General features: G+C 36.9%; 1 protein-coding gene across 7 annotated transcripts in view; it reads right to left on the bottom strand.

The window, feature by feature from the left end:
- Positions 1-2,373: 2,373 nt before the first annotated feature.
- The window catches only part of slc4a5b (solute carrier family 4 member 5b), a 56,109-nt gene continuing 35,927 nt past the window's right edge, over positions 2,374-22,555 (bottom strand). For 5 of the 7 annotated variants that reach the window (XM_067433414.1, XM_067433417.1, XM_067433416.1 and 2 more), the window contains 19 exons: positions 19,398-19,555; positions 19,020-19,107; positions 18,773-18,927; positions 18,069-18,197; positions 17,176-17,350; positions 16,198-16,331; positions 15,817-16,088; positions 14,396-14,451; positions 14,092-14,283; positions 13,809-13,922; positions 12,861-12,974; positions 12,517-12,678; positions 11,544-11,722; positions 11,378-11,450; positions 8,792-8,860; positions 6,121-6,294; positions 5,224-5,397; positions 3,258-3,373; positions 2,374-3,161 (listed from right to left, as the gene is read on the bottom strand). In XM_067433414.1, coding sequence (XP_067289515.1) covers positions 3,260-3,373; positions 5,224-5,397; positions 6,121-6,294; positions 8,792-8,860; positions 11,378-11,450; positions 11,544-11,722; positions 12,517-12,678; positions 12,861-12,974; positions 13,809-13,922; positions 14,092-14,283; positions 14,396-14,451; positions 15,817-16,088; positions 16,198-16,331; positions 17,176-17,350; positions 18,069-18,197; positions 18,773-18,927; positions 19,020-19,107; positions 19,398-19,555 — 2,532 coding nt within the window. In that variant the 3' untranslated portion in view covers positions 2,374-3,161; positions 3,258-3,259. The remainder of the gene's footprint in view (positions 3,162-3,257; positions 3,374-5,223; positions 5,398-6,120; positions 6,295-8,791; positions 8,861-11,377; positions 11,451-11,543; positions 11,723-12,516; positions 12,679-12,860; positions 12,975-13,808; positions 13,923-14,091; positions 14,284-14,395; positions 14,452-15,816; positions 16,089-16,197; positions 16,332-17,175; positions 17,351-18,068; positions 18,198-18,772; positions 18,928-19,019; positions 19,108-19,397; positions 19,556-22,555) is intronic. The other 2 variants (XM_067433418.1, XM_067433419.1) reach the window with 2 other exon arrangements.

The following is a 22,555-nucleotide window of genomic DNA, read 5'->3' as shown; positions in this document are numbered from 1 at the left end:
ATAACACTGATTATCTCTTCATCACAGCACCTGTTAGTGGGTAGGATATATTAGGCAGCAAGTGAACATTTTGTCCTCCAAGTTGATGTGTTAGAAGCAGGGACAATGGGCAAGAGTAAGGATTTGAGCGAGTGAGCATCAGAACTGGACCACGGAGCAATGGAAGAAGGTGGCCTGGTCTAATGAATCACATTTTCTTTTACATAACGTGGATGGCCGGATGTGTGTGTGCGCATCGCTTACCTGGAGAACACATGGCACCAGGATGCACTGATGGGAAAATGGGAAGAAGGCAAGTCGGCGGAGGTAGTGTGATGATGCTTTGGGCAATGTTCTGCTGGGAGACGTTTGGTCCTGACATCTGCAGGTGCTGGTCATATAACTAGAATATCATCAAAAAAGCTGATTTATTTCACTAATTCCATTCAAAAAGTGAAAACTTCTATATTATATTCATTCATTACACATATATTTCAAATGTTTATTTCTTTTAATTTTGATGATTATAACGGACGACTAAGGAAAATCCCAAATTAGAAAATTAGAATAAGACCAATACAAAGAAAGCATTTTTAGAAATCTTGGCCAACTCAAAAGCATGAACATGAAAAAAGTATGAGCATGCTCAGCACTCAATACTTATTTGGGGCTCCTTTTGCCTGAATTACTGCAGCAATGTGATGTGGCATGGAGTCGATCAGTCTGTGGCTCTGCTCAGGTGTTACGAGAGCACAGGTTGCTCTGATAGTAGCCTTCAGCTCTTCTACATTATTGGGTCTGGCATATCGCATCTTACTCTTTGCAATACACCATAGATTTTCTATGGGGTTAAGGTCAGGCAAATTTGCTTCCAAATTAAGAACAGGGATACCATGGTCCTTAAACCAGGAACTGGTTGCTTTGGCACTGTGTGCAGGTGCCAAGTCCTGTTGGAAAATTAAATATGCATCTCCATAAAGTTGGTCAACAGCAGGAAGCATGAAGTGCTCTAAAACTTCCTGTTATACGCGTTGACCTTGGACCTCAGAAAACACAGTGGACCAACACCAGCAGATGACATGGCACCCAAAACCATCACTGTGGAAACTATCTTCCTCCAGACTCTGGGACCCGACAAAATTTACTTTCAACAGAGAACAGAACTTTGGACCAATTAGTAGTGCTTTTTGTCTTTAGCCCAGGCAAGATGCTTATGTTGCGCTCTTGTCTGTTGTTCAAGAGTGGCTTGACACAAGGAATGCGAAGCTGAAACCCATGTCTTACATACATGTCCGTAGTGATTCTTGAAGCACAGACTCCAGCTGCAGTCCACTCTTTGTGAATCTCGCACACATTTTTGAATGGGTTTTGTTTCACAATCATCTCCAGTGTGCGGTTATTGCTTGTACACTTCTTTCTACCACATCTTTTCCTTCACTTCACCTCTCTATTAATGTGCTTGAACACAGAGCTCTGTGAACAGCCAGCCTCTTTTACAATGACCTTTGTGTCTTGCCCTCCTTGTGCAAGGTGTCAATGGTCGTCTTTTGGAAAACTGTGAAGTCTGCAGTCTTCCCCGTGATTCTGTACCCTACAGAACTAGACTGAGAGACTATTTAAAGGCCTTTGCAGGTGTTTTGAGTTTTTGAGCTGACTAGAGTGTGGCACCAGGTGTCTTCAATATTGAACCTTTTCACAATATTCTAATTTTCTGAGATATTGAATTATGGATTTTCCTTAGTTTTCAGTTATTATCATCAAAATTAAAATAAATAAACATTTGAAATATCAATCAGTTTCACTTTTTGAATGGAATTAGTAAAATAAATAAACTTTTGATGATATTCTAATTATATGACCAGCACCTGTATGTGGATGTTACTTTGACATGCTCCACCTACCTAAGCATTGTTGCAGACCATGTACACCCTTTCATGGAAACAGTATTCCCTGGTGGCTGAGCCCTCTTTCAGCAGGATAATGCTCCTGCCACAAAGCAAAAATGGTTCAGGAATGGTTTGAGGAGCACAACGAGTTTGAGCTGTTGAGTTGGCCTCCAAATTCCCCAGATCTCAATCCAATCGAGCATCTGTTGGATGTGCGGAACAAACAAGTCTGATCCATGGAGGCCCTACCTCGCAACTTACAGGACTTAAAGGATTTGCTGCTAAAATCTTGGTTCCAGATACCACAGCACATGCACACACACACACACACACACACACACACACACACACACACACACACACACACACACACACACACACACACACACACACACACACACACACACACACACACACACACACACATCATGAAAAGAAGTGGTACAACAGTGTCCAAAAAGCTGTGGCGCTACATGAAGGTTGACAGAACTAAAAATGACAATGACAATATATTCAGCCCTCTTTTATTCTTTATTTGAACAAAATACAAATGAACAAACAGAATCTAAATAAAAACAAAACCTGTGCGTTGTTCTCACGGGCCAGAGACCCATTTACGACTGTCTGAAAACATTTCAGCATTACTCAAATACACATTTCTGATTTTTAAATATAAAATTCTACAGTATGAACTCAAAATCTATTTCTGGAATATATGTTTTAATTGTAATGCAATACAACAAATTTAATCCAACTGAATTCTATTAGATACACAATTTTTCTAACTATAATTAAATGTATTTGTGTCTCACTAGATTCTATGAAATCCATATTTAATATCATACAGTTCAAATATATTTATACAATGATAATGAAATCATAAACTTAGTTTAAACCTCTCCAGGTCTTCTCTGAATTGGGTTTCCAAAAACAATTTTTTAATCACAGTATACATGTTGTGCACGCATGAGCTCAGCAGTTCAAACTGGCACAGCTCTGTGGATCTAATTGAAGAATCTTGAGTAAAATCCAAAGTCTGAATGACTCACGCGCAATATGGTCAGTGTGGGTTTGAAAACGTGCGTCACTCTCTGCGTTGGTAAGGTACGTAAAAATATCATACATCTGTGAGCCTCGTGTGTTTGGGAAACTGCCAGTGATGCTGCACTTGTGACTTAGATCGCATCTCATAGTAAGTGTGAGGACAAACATGGTTTGTGTGTTTGATCAGCCGGATGTTACGGATTCATGTAATAGATGTGACACGGGATCCGTCCGATTCCTGGTCTGACTCGCCTGGGGTGCAGTAGAACAAGGATGATGAGTTTAATATATAAAGATGAGTTTCAAATTCAAAGTCATTTGCTTATGAAAGAGCATCACAGTACTCACAGTTAGGCTGAGAGGTCAGAATTAGAAGGGTTTGGACAGCATGCTGGATGGACAGAGGGGTTCATTGGCTCCAGAGGGATCTTCACTGAGGGGAGGGAGTCTCTGGGACACTTTAACTGGGAGAAGACGAGACCATTGCAACAGACAATATGCATGCAGGTACACTGCCATTCAAACGTCTGGGCTGAGAATGATTTCTTTTGGATGCGTTACATTTATCAAAGGCATTTATAAGGCTATAAGTTCCTATTTCAAACAATAAATATTTTTAACTTTTTATTTATCAAATAATTGTATATTGTAAGAAGAAATATATACAAAAATATTAAGCAGCACAACTGTTTTATTCACTGATAATAATCAGAAATGTTCCTTGAGCAGTAAATCATCATTTCAGAATGATTTCTGAAGGATCATGTGACACTAAAGACTGGAGTAATGATGCTGAAAATGTAGTTTAATCACAGGAATAAATAATATTTTTAAATTATACTTACATAGAAAACTGTTATTTTTGATTATAATTAAATTTCACTATATTACTTGTACTTTAATCAAATAAATGCAGCTTTGGTGAGCATAAGATTTAATCTCAACAACCCCAAACTTTTGAAAGGTAGTGTATGTTTCATTAGTGTATGTGCCCAGGGTCCAAAATGAACTTAAAGCTGTGTTGTGCTGCCAGCTTTTCTATAAGAGACTAATCATATTGCGCTGATTCTTGAGATAAGGGACAAAACACATTTGAGATGTGAAAAAATAAAGTCTCCATTAACATGTATATCCGACTGCTGTTTATCTCTGTTCATTCCCTTTGATTTTTATTTTTTATTTTTTAAGGATGCTCTAAATTAATGTACCAGTTTATCTGTGGCTGTTGTTGGTTGGTTTATTATTATTTATTTATTTTTTACTTCCTGTCTTTTTAGATTTTGTATACCCTGTAACTATAGACTACTGTGGACAAACAATAAAAAAAAAAAAACTAACACTACATTATTATTTTTTATTTTATTTTTGTAGACAGAGTTCTCAGATAATGAACCATGTAAGGGAACAGGCTTATTTCTAAATATTTTTTCTAAAAATATATATTTATTCACTCCATAACGTATTTGTGTAAACTCCGTCAGACACACTAAAGAGCATGCTATCTTCAGTAAAGGAGCCAAGTCATAAAATACATTCTCAGTTTTGTTTTTTTGCTTTTTCACACCATTATGAACAATCTGGTTTCTAAATGTCTTAATTCTCCTCCCTCCTTTTAATATTAAACATATATCACCAATGTTAATTAAGACACGATATCATGTAGTTCCATTAATGTTTAAACATTTTTACACAATACATTGAAAAAAGAATAAGACTTTTCTTTCAGAATGAACAAAAACCTTCACCTGATGGTGTCAATAGAATCATAAAAACAGGATTAGAGTGTTGATATTCTTACTTTTTAAAATAAAAAGGGCTTTTGTGTTTGGGACACGTTTTGTCCCTTATCTCAAGAATCACTGATTGTTTTGATTCAATGGGCTTTTATTAGATGAATATTTAGCGATATTAAAATTCAAATCATACACTTGGTTGCAGTTCCTACTAAAGTTACCAGCCAACTGGCCAACAAGAGTTTAATTTACTCGCCGAGGCCAGTTGTAAATTTTGGACCCTGAATGAAAAAACTTTTAATGCAAAAACATGATTTGACACTGTGCTACAAAACCAAGGCATGCTGTAATAAAGGACAAAGGGACATTACAGCCAAGATGACATGCTTGTATAGCAAAGCACACGAGGAAAAATCAAGGAGGGACTTAAATGGTAATAAGTGTTATACAGTGCCTTTTCAGCAACACTGTGGAATTAAATGATGAAATACTGAAGATTAAATCACAATGCACACAAACAACATAAGATCTCCTCTGTGTTCATGAGTGTATCAACATCTCACACATCTGTTCGTTTTTACCTCTTCATCGCTGTTGTTGTGTTCATCCACTTTGGCTTTTTTCTTCTCTTTCTTTGTCTTCTCATCCTCTTTCTTCTTCTTGTCCTTTTCAGGCAGGATGTCGTCTAGCCAGGCCAGGTCATGCTGCGAGAAGACCAGGTCCAACATCTTCCTCACGACCATCAGGCCCAGAATCTGATGGAGGAGCAAGTCACAAAAATACAAAATATAAAAGACATACTAATAATCTGGGAGAGTCACATATGGGCGGATCTCACAAAAACTATTAAAAGAAAAAATTTAATGCTTTGCATAGAGAAATTAAATCCTTTTTTTGGAATGTTTAAATGTTTTTGCACTATGACATTATTTTCATGAAAGTTAAGCATAAAATCAAAATTAGTTTTTAATTTTCTAGAATAAAAATAAAATACACGCTACATGTTAATATTTAAAGAGATTCACATTCAAGGAGGATCTAATGAAAACTCCAGGCCATAGTTCATCATAAAATAAAATAACATGCATTAAAACCATATTTCAACAACTTTTAACATTTTTCAGAATAAAAATTAAAACATTTTGCATAGAGAAAATAAAGTATTTAGTAACATAATAATATATATATAAAAAAAAACATTTTTTTTTTTTTTGCATAAATAATAAAAAATGTCATAAATAAAATGAAAAAATAAAAATTGCATTAAGAAAATAAACATTAAGAAACATTAAGATGCAAAATTAAATAATAATTAAAAAATGACTATTTTAATATTAAGCACATTTTTCAACATTTGTTTTTTAAATTGTTCAGATTTGCTTCTTTAGATTTGGGGGTGAAATATGACCTAAAGATCAGATTATGTTTTGAACACATTTCTAGTGATCGGTCCAGCAGAATCTGTGCAGAGCTCGCACCATGACGGGGAAGATGATGGCGGCCACAGTGGACTTGAGGATCCAGAGGACGGCCAGGCAGGTGATCTGCACCAGGGTGAAGAGATGCACGCGCCGCAGGGGGACGTGCCGCAGGAACACGAAATCTGGCTGGTGCTTAGCTGGCATGAGGTACAGCTTCATCCTCTCCCAAAACTGAGTAGGAAAGTTTGGCAAAGTATGTAATAATTTAGGGTTGTTTTTTAAACGTAATACATGCTCGCAACATAAGGAAAACCATTTCAAGTGCTCCTATTATGTTACTTTAAAGGTTCCTAATTTAGTTTGGGAGGTCTCTTACAATAGGTTTAAATACATCTAAGGTTAAAAAAAAATGGTGCAATAAATGATTCGGTCTCTCTACTCCTCCTTTCTGAGAGCTTCCTCTGCTGGTCAGAGTGTCAGACTAGTGCTGCGTTCCATTTCGTTTTTATCATGCCCTTCACTCGCAAACTTCCCTCCGTCTCGTTCACTCGGATGTGCGTCATTGAGTACGTTGCATGAGTGCCCACTACTGGCGGAAAGTTTGCAATGGACTGAACTGGAACGCCCTTAAGCCCATGATCACTTGGAATCCACTATGGAGTTGATTTCTTATTTATTTTTTTCCTTTACGAAATTGTTTAATGCAGCATTCTATATGTATATGGATGTGTTTGGGTTGTTTTAAATGTTTTTAAAAACATCACAGAGTTGTTTGTGGTGGGGTAAATTAAATGCGATATGTGGTGATATCGCGTTGCATTGTGGTATATGAAGCTGCCTGAAGAGTACATATGAAGTAGACTCGCTCACTCGGTCAAAATCGAGGGAGCAAGGGTCTGTCCATATAAACTTCTCTTGTCCACTTCAGGAAGTGGAACGCACTTCAAAATGGCGGCGGGGAAGTTTGCTTAGGGAAGTTTGCAAGTGCGTGTCTTAAAGTGGAGTGGAACGCAGCATGGGCAATCTGACAAATTGGTCTACTTTGCTCTGATTGGTCTAATGGCCCAGTCTGTTGTGATTGGTCTACTCTGCTCGGAGCAAAATAGACATTAGTGATGGGAAGTTCGGTTCTTTTCCGCGAACCGGTTCTTTCGGACAGTTCGTTTCCATGATCCGGTTAAAAAAACCGGATCACCGGTTCTTTTACGTCTTTACGTAATTACGTCATTTCTATCATCCCGGCGGATGAAAATACATTCAAACACATCCCTATAAAGTATTTGTAATCAAAACTAAGTATAGTAATAATTATTATTGACATCATCATCATCTTGGAAACATTTTTTCATTTATGTTTTGCAACAGCACTAAATACAGTTCACCAAATCGAACTGATCAATTGTTACAACATCTAACTTACTTCAAGATATTAGTTTTATTTCTAGTTTGAGAGACTGTCACTGTCGTGCAAACACTGATGTTTTACACGGATTAAATAAACGTACATTGACATATAATAGGCCTACTTACTTACACAAATCCTCAGTGTTCACCCGGGCTTATGTATTATCAGCATCAGCTGTCCCAGTCCGAGAGAAACAGTTCGGTTACGACGCTCTCACGCATGCTCAGTATCTCAGCTCACCGGTTCTCAGAATCGAACATGTCCGAAAGATCGAACGTGTCCGATAGAAACGGTTCTCGATTCTGTACCGGTGATCCGTTGCAACCGGTCGATCTGACTCGAGAACCGCTGTATCAGTGTGTGTGTGTGTGTGTGTGTGTGTGCTGAGCTGCGAACTGCTGCAAGCTGAATAGTCTATATCAAACCTACTGTTTTGATTACATGTATTTTAAAATCTGTATCGACTTAGAAATTAAATAAGATAAAAGCTGTTCCTGAAAATATCCTGCATCATTGATAAAACAAATAAATGTTTAATTTGACCGTTTTACAATCCATTGTTTCCAAAACTTTAAAATAATACAGTGACAACTTTGTTATGATGTTTCCAAACGTGATTATACACTTAACCTGCATTTCGTTCCTCTGAACAAATAACACGCATGCGCAGCTCATCGGCTCATCGGTTCTCAGTATCGAACGTGTCCGACAGAACCGGTTTTTGATTCTGTACTGCTGATCCGAGATCCGACAACCGGTACGTTCGGTTACACGCGCATGCTCAGTATCAGCTGCTCGTGAGTTCATCAGATCTCTCAGCAAAACATGTCTCACTTCAGCTAACGATTGGAGTTACAGCATCTATTCAAGATATTAGTTTTATTTCTAGTTTGAGAGACTGTCACTGATGGCAGAAAGTCAATAACTACAGTAACTTGTGGGATCAGCCCTGATTTGAGACGCGAACCGTTTAGAACGATTCAGTTCGATTTGGTGAACTGGTTCGACCGGATCACTATAAAGATCCGGTTAAAAAGAACGATTCGTTCGGGAACCGGACATCACTAATAGACATTGCAGCCAGTGAAGACCACAGACAGGCATTATACAAATTTGTTACAAACCTACATATATTAGGGCAGGAAGTAAATTGATAATAACTGATGATTGGTTTCAGCAGATCAGACATTTTACATTTCCAAACAGCTATAGCACACTATATAAGAAAGGTAATATTTGAAAAAGCATTATAGCGGCACTTTATTTGTTGGGGGAACCATTAGTTTAAATCATGTTAAATCGTTTTTACAGAGGGACGTGTACCTGAATTCCGTGGAGAGAAGCGACCCCCATGTACAGGAACACACCATACAACACAGGCATAGGGATGTACTGCCCAGAAATACACAGTTATTTGTACATCTTCTAAAATTCATTAAAGCCCTAATAGGATGGTAATTGTTTCTCATGGGGACGTCTGTAAAAATACATTTTCATGTCACCTTAGTGATAAAATTCATGCATTTGTTTGCTGATTTATTGACGGTGGATGCGAACCTGGGAATGCGTTGCTCACATGGTCAGTCACACGATTGTCAGCTGTTAAATAAAGTGTCTGTTATTGCTTGGACAACTAATAAATTCATATTTAGTTTAATAATAGGAAAATAATATATTTTTTTATTATTTAATTATTTAAATATATGTAAAAATAGGAAAATGTAAACACTACAGTTTCTATGGTTATGCTGCCTTCACTATTGCTATTGAAATATCATAAATACAAGTTTCCTAGTCAGAAATTAGACATGAACGGCCTTCTCGAGTCGTATTTACTACTGAGAAACTCGGGGATAATTTTGATACCCGAGTTGGGCGGGCTATAAACTTTAAACATGGCAGATGGGAGAACGATATCTACTTGAGTGTCTGTAGACCTCTCACGACTGTTTTAAAGACAGCTCATTATTTCCATTCACTCCACCTTCTCCCTTCTGGGCTCTTTCCAAAGCCACGCCCCCAGAATACATGAACACGCTACACCGGCCAATCAAGACGCATTATTTACCTCAGACGAGCAGTGTGCATCTAGTGACATGTCAGAATCACATGTAATAAAAAAATCGAACTTTATCAGTATGAATATAAACAAATAAGAAGTCTTTTAGTACTCATTATCAAGCTAGAATACCGATACTAGTAAAGTTTAAAATATATTTTTGTTTGATTCGGTAATGAGCTAGTTATATTTATAAGGCAAAGCTAAAAACGGGTAGCATTGATAAAAACATCAGTAAACAGAGAGAATAGAGAATATTAAAACAAACCAAAGGCGGAAATAAAGGTGCAGGTAAAGTTCCTGGTGAACATGGTAAAAGAGTTCAGACAGAGCGTAGTATAGCTAAAGCTAACTTAGTTCTAAAAAAGTTCCTAGATGCGGTGTACTAGCTTTTACACATGCATGTTGTTATCTAAAGTTAAATTTTGCGAAATTCAACACGACAGCGATCAACTTGAGCTAAACATATTGAGTATTTATCATCTCTACTAATGGCTAACTGTATAACATTGTAACTTTATGCTAAGTAATGTTATGTTAGCTACATTAGGCAGCTACGTGTGCTAGTGATACGTGCTTCATGAAAACATAAACCAAAAAAATGTATAATCAAAATGAAAGATCATCATTCCAGCAGAAATACAGCCATCAAGGAGTCGCTTTTCAGCCCCTTGAGGTCCCTCAGTTCTCGCCATCGTTGGAAAGCCACGCCGATATTCACTCGCGTTTGTTTTCTTTGTTCATCCAAAAACTTTTTGTGCATTGCCTTTTCTCGTACTGTCTTCCTTTTTTTGCATTGTTTGCCTTCGCTGACTGCAAAACCCAGCACTGTGAATTTTGAATGCTCTTTCTCTGCCATTATTTTGCTCTTCTTCTTCATCAATTTTATTGGCGGTTGACAAACAACGAAATGGTGTCGTTTCGCCACCGCCACCGACTGGTATGGATTGTGGAACAAAATGACACATGTGCTCCCTTTTTGTATTCTATTCCATAAATTAGCCACTCTTATTTTGCTCTTCCTAGGTTTTGTGCCTCTTGGACTCAAACGGGTGCACGCATGTGGGCAGATCCTGTAGCGAAAGCGGTGGTCGCCATGGTAGCGAGAGAGAGTGACAGTCGCCCAAGCCAATCACTTGTTTTGTCCCAGACGAAAATAATGAGCAGTGTTTATTGCGGTTTAAAAGGTTAGAGTCACTCTATTTTTTTACTCTCTTTTTCAGAGTACTTACATTTTAATTATGTATTGACATATAAAGAAAGTTTAAACAAATTTGGACAAAAGCGTTTTAGATCATTCTTACCTACCCTACCTTTAATTTGGCTGGGAATTTTTGGTGTGAGAAAAACAGACATTCGGGATCAGTAATAAAATCACAGACTAAATGTTTGTTTACAATATTAATATTCAGCAATATGAATGATTTCACTGCACTGACACTTTTGGATGAGAACTCAACTTATCTTGATGATGACATCAATGTTTTCTGCACAGCTGCTTTATAGCTGAATTGAACTCATTTCATAATTGATGTTCGTTACAGAGTTATTTAAATGAAACCAATCAACACTGAACTAATTTCAACTGAACAATGACTGTTTACTTTTGTCTTTTTTAAAGCTGCTTTACAGCACAATTTAATTCTGTGTGCATCATTGAATCATTATTTCCCTTTTATCACTGTAAAGCTGCTTTAAAACATCTGTACTGAATATAGAGCTATAGAAATAAAGCGACTTGACATGGTCCAATTACCTTACATCCCCATGAGAAACAATAACTGTCCAAAGATTGCTCAAGTGTCAAAAACCAGCATGATTTTATAAAAGTTAAGTACAGTTTTGATTACCTGTAGTACTGGTGCAAGGAAGACAGACACTCCAGTGAGGACAAACACCAATATGCCTGTGAATCTCTGTTCCCTACAATAAACACGAACGCAATAATCCCCAAAACTATTGTACATGACAAAATACTTATGCTTAATTCTACAAAAAGGTTTTGTTTTGACTTACCGCACACCAAGAAACTGTGGCTGCTCACCAGGAGCACTGGACTCACTTTCCATCTTCAGAGAGTCTATGTGGGCGATGGAAATGACCGTGGCCGCTACATACCAGGGCAAACCCATGAAGGAGCAAACTGCCATGAGGATCCCCACCCAGAACAGGTCCAGATGATAACCACAACCTTTCTGCTCCAGTGAAAAAGGGGAAAAGACATTTTGCAATATTACATATTCATAACTCAACATCATGGGGAATCAGCTCAGCTGGGGGATTGCGGTTGGTCACAAGTGGAAAGCATAAAACAAGATGGATAAAACATTTTTATTTAAATTACTTAAATTAAATAATAACTAAATGAAATATGAATAATTCAAATGATATATACATATCTTAGTAAGAAATTAATTAATATTAAAGGTGCACTATGCAGCTTTTGTCCACTGGAGGGCGCCTATGCAAAACAAATGCGTAGTTTGATGACGCATTGTGCGAGCGCAGCATCTTGGGAGATGTGGTCTTCTCATCACAGCCGGTGAAAAATAGGACTCGGGCAGAAATCACGTTCATGCATGCGGTTATTAACGTTACTGTAGTCTAAAGCAGTAACCTGTCCTTAGTTAAAATAGCAATTTTCTCACAATTTACAAATAGTTGGAAACATCTGGGATATTGTAGGTACTCAACTGAACAAAATATATAACACTGGCCTAGTGGTTTTTGGATATTTTACTGCAAAAATACTACATAGTTCACCTTTAAATATAGAATATATAAATATATAAATATATATATATATATATATATATATATATATATATATATATATATATATATATATATATATATATATATATATATATTTATTCTATAGTTTTTGCATTTCTTTGCAGTGGTTCTGAGCGGTTGTTAGAGTTTGAGAAGGAGTGCTGCTGCAGAGTGTTGCTAAAAGCTAATACGTTTCTCAGGTGACGTGCAGCACCTTAAGTTTGTTCTCTTTTCGGTTGACGATGACGGCTGTGATCTGCTGATCCATGAAGATGAGGATGGTGACCAGCAGGGCAGGTACAAAACTGGCCAAACACATCCACCACGGGTTCTTCCCTAAAGGCATGACGATCCAGCCGCGATCCGGCCGCGTGGGCTACACACACAGAACAATACTGTAAGCATAGCAATAACCAGTGATCGGCACTGAAATCACATGGCATGATTTCTAAAGCAAAGTGGATTAATGTGTTAATGTATAATCATGAAGCAAAAGCTCAAATAGATGCAAATGGAAGGTAAAGAAAGATACGCGTGTGTATGCGTTGCACAACGTACCTTAAATTCGGTTGGCACAATCAGTTTAGGTGTTTTAAGCCCCATAAACATATCAAGACCAACAAATGTCATGATTGAGGTGAAGATTGCAAAATCACTGATGAGTTTCCGAAGCTGCACATTTGCAGAGGAAAAAGAAAGAAAAAGATATAGAAAACTAGACAGAACTAAACAAGAACTAGAGAAGATCAGAGGCTTTGTAAGACAAAAGTGCAAAAGATTTTTAATGCGACAGTGCCTTCAAGTCTTGATGAATGTTTTATGTGAACAAAAGGCTAAATTAAATCTGTTAATCATATTAAGCGATCGAGTCTCTTCATAAAATTTGCACTGAACCGCTCGATTCATTCACTGTAAAAAAAAGTAAGTTACCTGGTTGCCTTAAAATTTTGAGTTTATTGAAATTAAAAATTTGAGTTGATACAATGAAGGAAATTTGTTTAATAAATAGAAACTCAAAATCTGAAACACATAAAAAATTTGATAAATCATGAACATAGCACAATTTGGCTGCGTCATCAGAAATAAAACACACACAATTACCCAATATGCTTACAAAATCTTTTAATAATATTTTAATAAAGGCTGTCGAATCTCAAAAAAGTTTCATAGTATTAACATAAAATTTTAATTTCAATGAACTCAAAATTTTAAGGCAACCAGGTAACTTTTTGTCTAAATTATTTTTATGATCTATTTATGAATTGGGACAGTCTTACGGGTGAAGGTAAGCAATTTATGATTTTAATTTTTGGGTGAACTAACCCTTTAACACAGCGGCTATGTTTGTGCAAGAATTGACCACTTTATACAACATAATGGTGGCATTCATGTGCTTTTTTCCTATATACAGTATGATGAAGACTTGAAGGCAGCATTTCATTCAAATATAACCAATATAAAAAGGCAAGTCTGTGGTATAACATCAAGAGATGACACATTATGGACCTTTATCTGGGTGGGCACATGCAGTTTGGGAGTCTCCAAGGACATCACATAATCCAGAGCACAGAAGACCAGGATGGATATAATTATGGAAAAATCTGCTATCAAGGCGCGACACTTGGGAGAAAAACAAAAACAACCAGAAGCAAGTTGGGGGAGAGAGGTAAATACAATATGGATTAGGATATTCGGTCTCCATTCGGTCTGTACAAGAGAATACAGAAGCAGGCGTGTTGACATACATGGGAAATACATGTGAAATAAATGCTCAACACAGTGTCCCAACCTTGGTGGGGAAGTAACGGCTGGACTTGAATTTCTTGAGAGAGATGGTCATGGAGTAAGTGCCGAAGAACAGGAGGAAAGACATCATGGCCAGATCAGGGACGTATTTGCAGGATTTGCCCACCAGGGATCCGCCGAATCTCAAGCACTCTTTCTTAGTCAGTTGACTCCAATCCAGGGCCGTGAAGTTGAACTGAGAGGAGGAGTGAGATCATGTGTGCGCACAGACCATAAAACGGTAGAAAGTATGGTAAAAGTAGTAGTGAACAAAAAAATCTATATAATACATAACAGTTTCAGCTCACCATAGAGTAATCGGAGATGTTTTCTAGGCCTAATGGAGAGGAAGTGTTGAAGGCCACTACAACAGAAGATAGACAAGCAGCACTAATAGTGTTTTTATGCTTATTGACAAGACGTATCATACATATCATACAATAACATCATTCAAGGGGTATCAAGAATAGTAACAACATGCCAGTGGCCGATACTTACTCCAATCAGCGGCCAAATCGAGTATGGGCGACAAAAACAAATACGATACACATAAGTTATAGTGGTCAGATGTAACAAACCAATATGTCATCCATAAAAATAAAAAAGTCAACATAAAATTTTAGTATGGAAAACACTTTACCTCCAGTAATGAAACCAAATATTCAACAGAAAATATTTTAGGACTTGATTTTATCTGAATTAAGAACAGAGGCCGAACACAGGATTGCAGTCATTTGTGGAGAGTAAAAAATAAATAATTAATTGTTGTAATTTCAGTTGTCAAAAAATAAATGCTTTTAGTAAAATTGACACTAATGAATTAATGCAACACAAAATTGCATTAATCATCAAAAGACAAATTATGACTAAATTAAAAATGTTATTAATAATAATCATAAATATATATTTAAAATATTATATTAAAAAACAATTACTATTATTCATGACAAAATATGATTATAATAACAATACTTGTTTATTATTTTGAATAATAATTACATTTGAATAAAATATTTGAAAACATAATACCAATAATACTGTTAAAAAAGATTTCATCCAAAAGTAATTATTATTATTTATAATAACAAAATATGACCATAATAATTGTTATTAATCATAATATTGATAATTGTATTATTGACTAATAATAATAAAATATTAAATTAAATATTCAAAATCATTACTATTATTCAAAACAACAATTGTTTTATGTTTTCAATAATACTTTTATAATAAAAAAATACTTTAGAAAAAATACATTATTTGATTATTTATAATAATAAAAAACTACTTTTGAATAAAAACTTTTGTTATTGTTGTTATTATTAATATTATTATTAGTTGGGGACACTTAATATTCAACAATAGAATTGATTTGTCTGCACTGACACTATTGGATGAGATCCGGACCGAGCTTGACAAGGACATTACTGTTTTCCACAGAACTGCTTTTAGATGAAATTAACTAATGTAATAAATGATAATATTTATAACGGGACTGAATCAAGACTGAACTGACTTAAGCTAAACAACAGCCAAAACTTTCCTTCATAATTTTCCTATTATCAATGTAGAGCTGCTTTGAAACCATTTGTATTGTATACTACATAAATAAAGGTGACTAGAATATATATATATATATTGGAATAACATGCACTGATAAATGAAGAGTTAGGAACAGTTTCAAGTCACAGAGGTTGTTTTTCGCTAGGTCAGGGGTCAGACTTACCTTCATCAGGAGCCTGGCAGTCACACCTGTAGCTGGTGATGTAATCTGGCTTGAAGTCTCGATTGATGGGGTAATAATTGAAGGTGCCCATCATTTTCTTGAGGGCATCAGAGATGAAGATGAAGGAGATGAGGCTGGAGAAGCCCTCCTCTGTGAAGCGCGTCATGTACTTGATGATGTAGCTGGCGTCTGTGGCCACCAGGATCAGACACTGGAGGCAGGAGTGCAAGCCGATCCAGAGCCGTATCTCCATGTAGTCAATGTCATTGTTTCTGAACACAGACGACAATTAAAGTTAAACAATTAAACTCAACGGAAGACTGCTGACTCACTTGTTTAGATGATTTGTAATTTGACTTAATCATAGGATGTCACGCTCACATGCTGAATTCATAAAGCAGTTTTTCAAAGATCAGTATCGGTCCTGTAGAGCTGAGGATGATAAGGGGTTGACCACCGAACAAGCAGAAGACCGCGCCGGCCAACGCTGTGCCCAAAAAGCTTTCCATCACACCCTGACAGCAAATGAGACACAGCAAAAAATAATGGAGCAAATAACAAAACAGATAGATTTGGAAAACAGTTCAAACATTGAATACACTATCAAAAATAAAATTAATGTATTCAAATTATAAGAGCCTGCTTCCTATGGAAGCCCATTTCTGCCACATTAAAAATCATGCTTTGGTAAATCATAATGACAAAAATAGGTAAAATTAGGAGATGCTAAATAATAATTTTGAGATAAAAAGCTGAAATGAGAACAAAATGAGAAAAAAAGTCACACTTGATAATTTCGACTGTCTTAATTATCGTGATTTTGACTGTCATAACTTTGACCATTTGTCATCATTTTCGACTTTTTATGTCACGATTATTACTATTACTATTTTGTGGCAGAAATGGGCATCTGTATGTTTCTTCAACACAGAATTAGTGCAAGATTTAAGTTTGACTTGAACTAAATGTTTATATTTGTGCCATATGTAATATTTGTTTTGTTTGTTGTATAATTTTCCTAATTTCGTTATACGTGAGTATAATGACAATAAAGGCTTTCTATTCTATTCTGAATAATAAAAAGGTGATTGTGTCTCACAGCTACTTTTTTCCTGTAATTGTGACTTTCTTTATATCACACAATTGCACCGTTTACTTATTTTTTTTATTTTTATTTTAAACTTTCTCTTGCTTTCCTCTTTTAAATTTGCACTCTGAAATAGAAATTGTATATCGGCAAGGCCAATTTATTGTTTTGAGATTATTATATAGCATTATGTTAATTATATTAAAATGCATTTATTTTATTATATTTTAATAGCATTAAATAAAAACATTTGTGGTTACAAAGTCAATTACTTGGTAGTTGTCCGTGGCATCCCCCAGCAGTCCTCCAAAGGTGATGGCATTGGTGATGCAGCCCAGGTAAATGAAGAGCACTGCAGAGATCGACTGGATGTGAAAGCCGTCATAGAAGTCACTGAACAACCAGGGCGCTTTACGCTTGATGTCCAGCCACAGTCCCCCGCAAAATCTACACAAACAGAAAGAGTCGGAGGCGTCATGTGCGGTAAATCTAAGGGCCCTATTGTAACAATCTAAGCACATGGTCTGACTCTGAGGCGCACGGCGCAAGTGCACTTAGGGGTGTCCAAATCCACTTTTGCTATTTTAACGACAGGAAAAATGGTCGGCCCGCCCATCGCATGGTCTAGAAAGGCTGTCCCTATTCTCTTAATGAGTCATGGGTGAGTTTTGGGCGTACAATAAACCAATCAGCGTCTCATCTCCCATTCCCTTTAAAGGCCAGTTGTGCTCGCAGCATGGCAGAATTTGCGAGCGGAAAGACTGAACTCTTCTCCAGAGAGGAATCATTTTATTTCATATTTAAAAATGTTTGTGTGGATCCATGTAGAGTGTGCACGCATTATGCAACTGCCTATAGACGCATATTACTAACTCGCTCCTTTAAATAACACAATAAATACTGCGCTATTGACTTTAGAGGTTTTTGTTGGTCAATGGCCCAGTCGTTTTCAGTTCCTTATAATAGCAACGCACCAACAATGCGCCTGAACACACCTGGTTTTCAAACCAGCGAACATATGGTGCGAGTGCATTCACAATTTAAACAACGTGGCGCTGGACGTGAAAATGATAACTGCGTCGGACCTGGTCCCGCATTGCGCAGGGTGTATTAGAGGGCCCCTAAACTTTAGAACTAGCAGATGACCAGGTTTATTGGACACTACCGGCCAGTGAATTTCAGCTCCTCTCCAAGCTCATGCGGCGCTGGCATGTCCTCATCTTCTGTAGACACTGCGCCTCCTCCCGCATTCCCATTCGGCTGCCCCAGCTCATTCAGAGAGAAAACTGACTTCCTTCAGAAACAAACAGAATTAAATCTGTACATACTCCATCAAACGTACAACATAATTAATTAGTTATATTCAATATGACTGGAACAATATTAAATAATATATTTTCACTTGAATAAAGCCAGTTACTTCAGATGCTACCAAAAAAATGTTTTTAAATCAAAAATAAAATAAAATAAAATATTTTTTTAATATTGTATTGCACTTTAGAAGAACTGTTTTCTATTTGAATATATTTTAACATTTAATTTATTCCTGTGATTAAAGCTGAATTTTTAGCATCAGTCTTCAGTGTGACACAATCCTTCAAAAAAGTAAAAATATGCTGATTTGATGCTCAAGAAACATTTCTGATTACTATCAATGTTTAAAACAGTTGTGCCGTTATGATATATTTGTTCTGTATTCTCTGTTGATAAGAAAGTTCAAAAGAATGTTAATATTTCACATAAATGTCTTTACTGTCACTTTTGATCCATTTAATGCATCCTTGCTGAATAAGTATTCATTTATTGAAATGAAAAAATAAAACATACTGACCCCAGCCTGGTAACATACATAGATTTACAATTGAATACCTCATATCTGCTGAAGGCAGTTTTTTGGGGGGTTCGATGCGGATCTTGGGGTCCCATTCTCCAGGAGGAAGAACTATCACCTCATCCAAAAACTCGTCAATCCCAGCAATCAAGTCCTCACGATCTCTGGCTTTATAAGCCACGTCACTGAACAGCTAAAGATGGTGACAGATACACACGGACTTGTTAACAAACGCTGTGATGATGCTAAGCTTTGAGGAACAGATTTACTAATACTTTCTCTTACATCGTCAACCATGAGCGTGGCCATGGCCCGACCGATCTCATTGTAGGATTTGGCTTTGCCAATGGGACCGAGCAGCACAAAGAGAAACCTGGAAAATACAGCACAAAGAAAAGTCACATTGTATTCGATTAAAAAACCAAGTAAACTTAGTAAACCATAGACACATTGAAAATGTAGTATTTATTTTTCTTTAAAAAAAAAAAAAAAACATGATGTTATAACCCCCTAAACTATAAATACCATCAGAAATGCCTGGAATTTATTAGTTTTTTGTCCTACGGTACGAGTCAAGGTATTGCCAGACTGTAACGTAAATCTAAAAGCTATTGGTTATTTAAACAGCCAATAAACATATGCACAATGTTTGGGAATGATCACCTGGTTGGCACAGGGACTTCAGTAAGGCCTCCTAGCGTTGCGGCTTGAGCCAGACGTACAAAGACCACGAACGGCTTGTCTAAAAAATCCACCTCTCCAATCAGAACATTAGACGCCTCAGCATCTCTGGGGATCTTCTTCATAAATTTATTCTTCAGCTGGTGGGCGAGATAACAATGCAGTTAGGCATCATGGATGAGTGGGTTCAAATTGGCCCACATGGTCTGTGTCAGAAACATAGGTCATGAAATTTCCATGTTGGAAAGAGTTTGTGCCTCATTCATGTCTCTTTCATGATACCAGTATCAATATGAGCTCCATTATCAATGTCTGACGTGCCTGCATGTGATGGAAATAGCAAGCGGCTCATTTTTTCCAATGGCAAATTGATAAAGTTATGCAATCACACCAAGCAGGAAACCAAGCAAGCAAATGCACAAACGAACCAGTGAAAACAGCCGATCGGCAAGGGTGGCCTTAAAGAACACGTGGATATGGAATGGTCTGTGCTTATGGTCCCAATCGGCTTTTAATCTTTTAATGCCACTTTCAGAGTCAATTTACTTTATGCCACGAATAAACAAGCTCCTTTCTCATGTCCCGACACGGTTTTGCCTCTTGTCAAATTGTTTGCTGCTGTTTCTGTCTATATTTGAGGATCAAATCTGAGTCGGCCCACACAGGCTCATCAAAACTGGACAATGGAAGATTGGAAAAACATTGCCTGGTCTGAAGAGTCTTGATTTCTGCTGTGACATTCAGATGGAAGGGTCAAAACCCTTAAACAACATGGAAGATTGGATCAAACGGTTCAGGCTGGTGCTGGTGGTGTCATGGTGGGATATTTTCTTGGCAAACTTTGGGCCCCTTAGTACCAACTTAATCGAAACAGCCGACCCAAATACTGTTGCTGACCATGTCCATTCCTTTTTTTTTATACCACCATCTTCTGATGGCTACTTTCAGCAGGATGACATTCCATATCACAAACCTCAAATCATCTCAAACTGGCTTCCTGAACATGACAGTGAGTTCACTATGGATTTCACAGGCACCAGAACTCAATCAAGCAGAGCAGCTTTGGGATGTGGTGGAAAAGGAGATTTGCATCATGGTGTACCTAATAAAGTGGCTGCTGAGTATATGTTATAATATAAAAATCAAGACTTCATAAAAGTACTTTTTTGCAATCATATCATACATTTTGTGGGGCATCTGTATTAGTTTGACACAATCCCTCAATTTTGAAACAGCACACCAGTAACAAAATAAATTAAGGACCCACTTTATATTAGGTGGCCTTAAAGCTACACTATGTAACTTTTCCGTCCGCTAGAGGTCACCTATTCAAAACAAAGGTGTAGTTTGAGGACACCAAGTTTGAGCTCAGAATCTTGGGAAATGTGGTCTGCACTTCACAACCGGTGAAAGAGAAACGTAACTGGACTTGGGCATAAATTATGTTCATGGATGCGATTATTAACGTTACTGTAGTATGACGAGTGTTGAGGAGAGCAAGGCTGCTGTTACGCAACACATGGCTCGTGCGCAATGAGACTTTTATTATGATGGGAAACAGTCGCTGGCATCACTTCCATTTTTCCGGTCACGAGTATGAGGTAACGCTGCTCTGTTTATCATATTACCGGTAGATACATTTAAGTGTGTTTAAAATGATGATATGATGTTACTCGTTCACGTGGCGCCTGGAATAAAACCCTCAGAAACAGAGGGTAAAGCAGATAAAGACGCAATTGACAGGTGACTCCCTAAGTCGTCCCGGCTCCTTGGTTAAAATAGCAATTTTCTCACAATTTACAAATAGTAATGGGATATTCTAAGAACTCAACTGAACAAAATATATAAGTTTTTTGGATATTTTACTGCAAAAATCCTACATAGTGCACCTTAAACTACTATGTAATAACATTTAAATTAATAATTTGTTACAATGCACTTATTTGTGTACATACATGTTTTTACATTGTACTTACATTAAAAAAATTACTTGCTTGTAATTACATCTGTAATTAATTTCTGTAGTAATATTTATAATTACACAGTTGACCCATACCCTTAAATTTATCCATACCACCACATCTGTCACACCAGGCAGAACAGACGGAGGCAAATCATCGGGACTGCAGGTAAACAAGCGTCACCCGAGGATAGCGATACCGGCAGCTCTCATGGACACAAATGTCATGTTCCAGGTTGTGCAGGAGACGTGAGGACTTTTCTACCCTTCCCACAGACAAAAAATGCCAACAGTCTTTGTTGATGTTTATTATAATCGGATACCACAACAATTTAATTCAAAATCATTCGTTTGTTCGGCTGATTTCAAGCAAGCTTCGCTCAGCGTCTTAAACTGAAGAAAGGGGCAACTGTATTCCTGCAAGCAGTAAGTCATTTATCCACTTATTGACTAGCTGTTTAAACAATTTCTGATTAAATTGAAAGTTTCTTAGAGAGCCCGCATTGTCTAGATAACGCAAGATGCTAGTACAGTAACAATAGGAAACTCCAAGTACCATACAAAACTAAATAGTGTGTCTAAAGGTAATATTAGGACAAAGGGTAATATTATTTTGTTTTACAAAATACAACCGTAGATACGTTGCTTACAGATCGTTCAATCAATCCTTCTAGCAAACGTCACCTTTTCCACCATATAAGTTATAACGAGTCATTTGATAAGGCTATTCATTTTGTAAAAATATAAGTTATATATTTATATTTTTGAGAACTGAAGTAGGCCTATGATGTTTTTGCATGCTTACACTGCATAGCCTACATTGTGAGTAACGTTATAAAATCATGCAATATCGTTGACGAAAAAAGACGAGTCTAAAATGTAGTTTAAAAAATAAAAACTTGAACAAAAAGCACTGGTTTCGGTTTTGTCAAAGGGAAAGAAGAGCGTTTTGAGATTTCAGTAATTTAAATCCCCCAAACAGAGCTTTTCTGTGAAAAGAACACGTATACTATACAGTGTTTTACCTAAACATATGCAGTCTGGCAACCGCACGAACGCAAGCTCTCTCTCGCGCGCGGATGATCTGAAAACCCCAATAAACAAGTAAGCTGCATTTTATCAGTCTCCATTTGAGATGTTCTGCTTAAAGTGTCATTCAGTCGGTCTGTGTTCTGTCAGG

Source organism: Pseudorasbora parva, chromosome 23, assembly GCF_024679245.1.
Source record: "Pseudorasbora parva isolate DD20220531a chromosome 23, ASM2467924v1, whole genome shotgun sequence".
Lineage (NCBI taxonomy): Eukaryota > Metazoa > Chordata > Actinopteri > Cypriniformes > Gobionidae > Pseudorasbora > Pseudorasbora parva.
The sequence above is the reverse complement of the archived record's forward strand: the minus strand, read 5'-3'. Positions and strand labels throughout refer to the sequence as shown.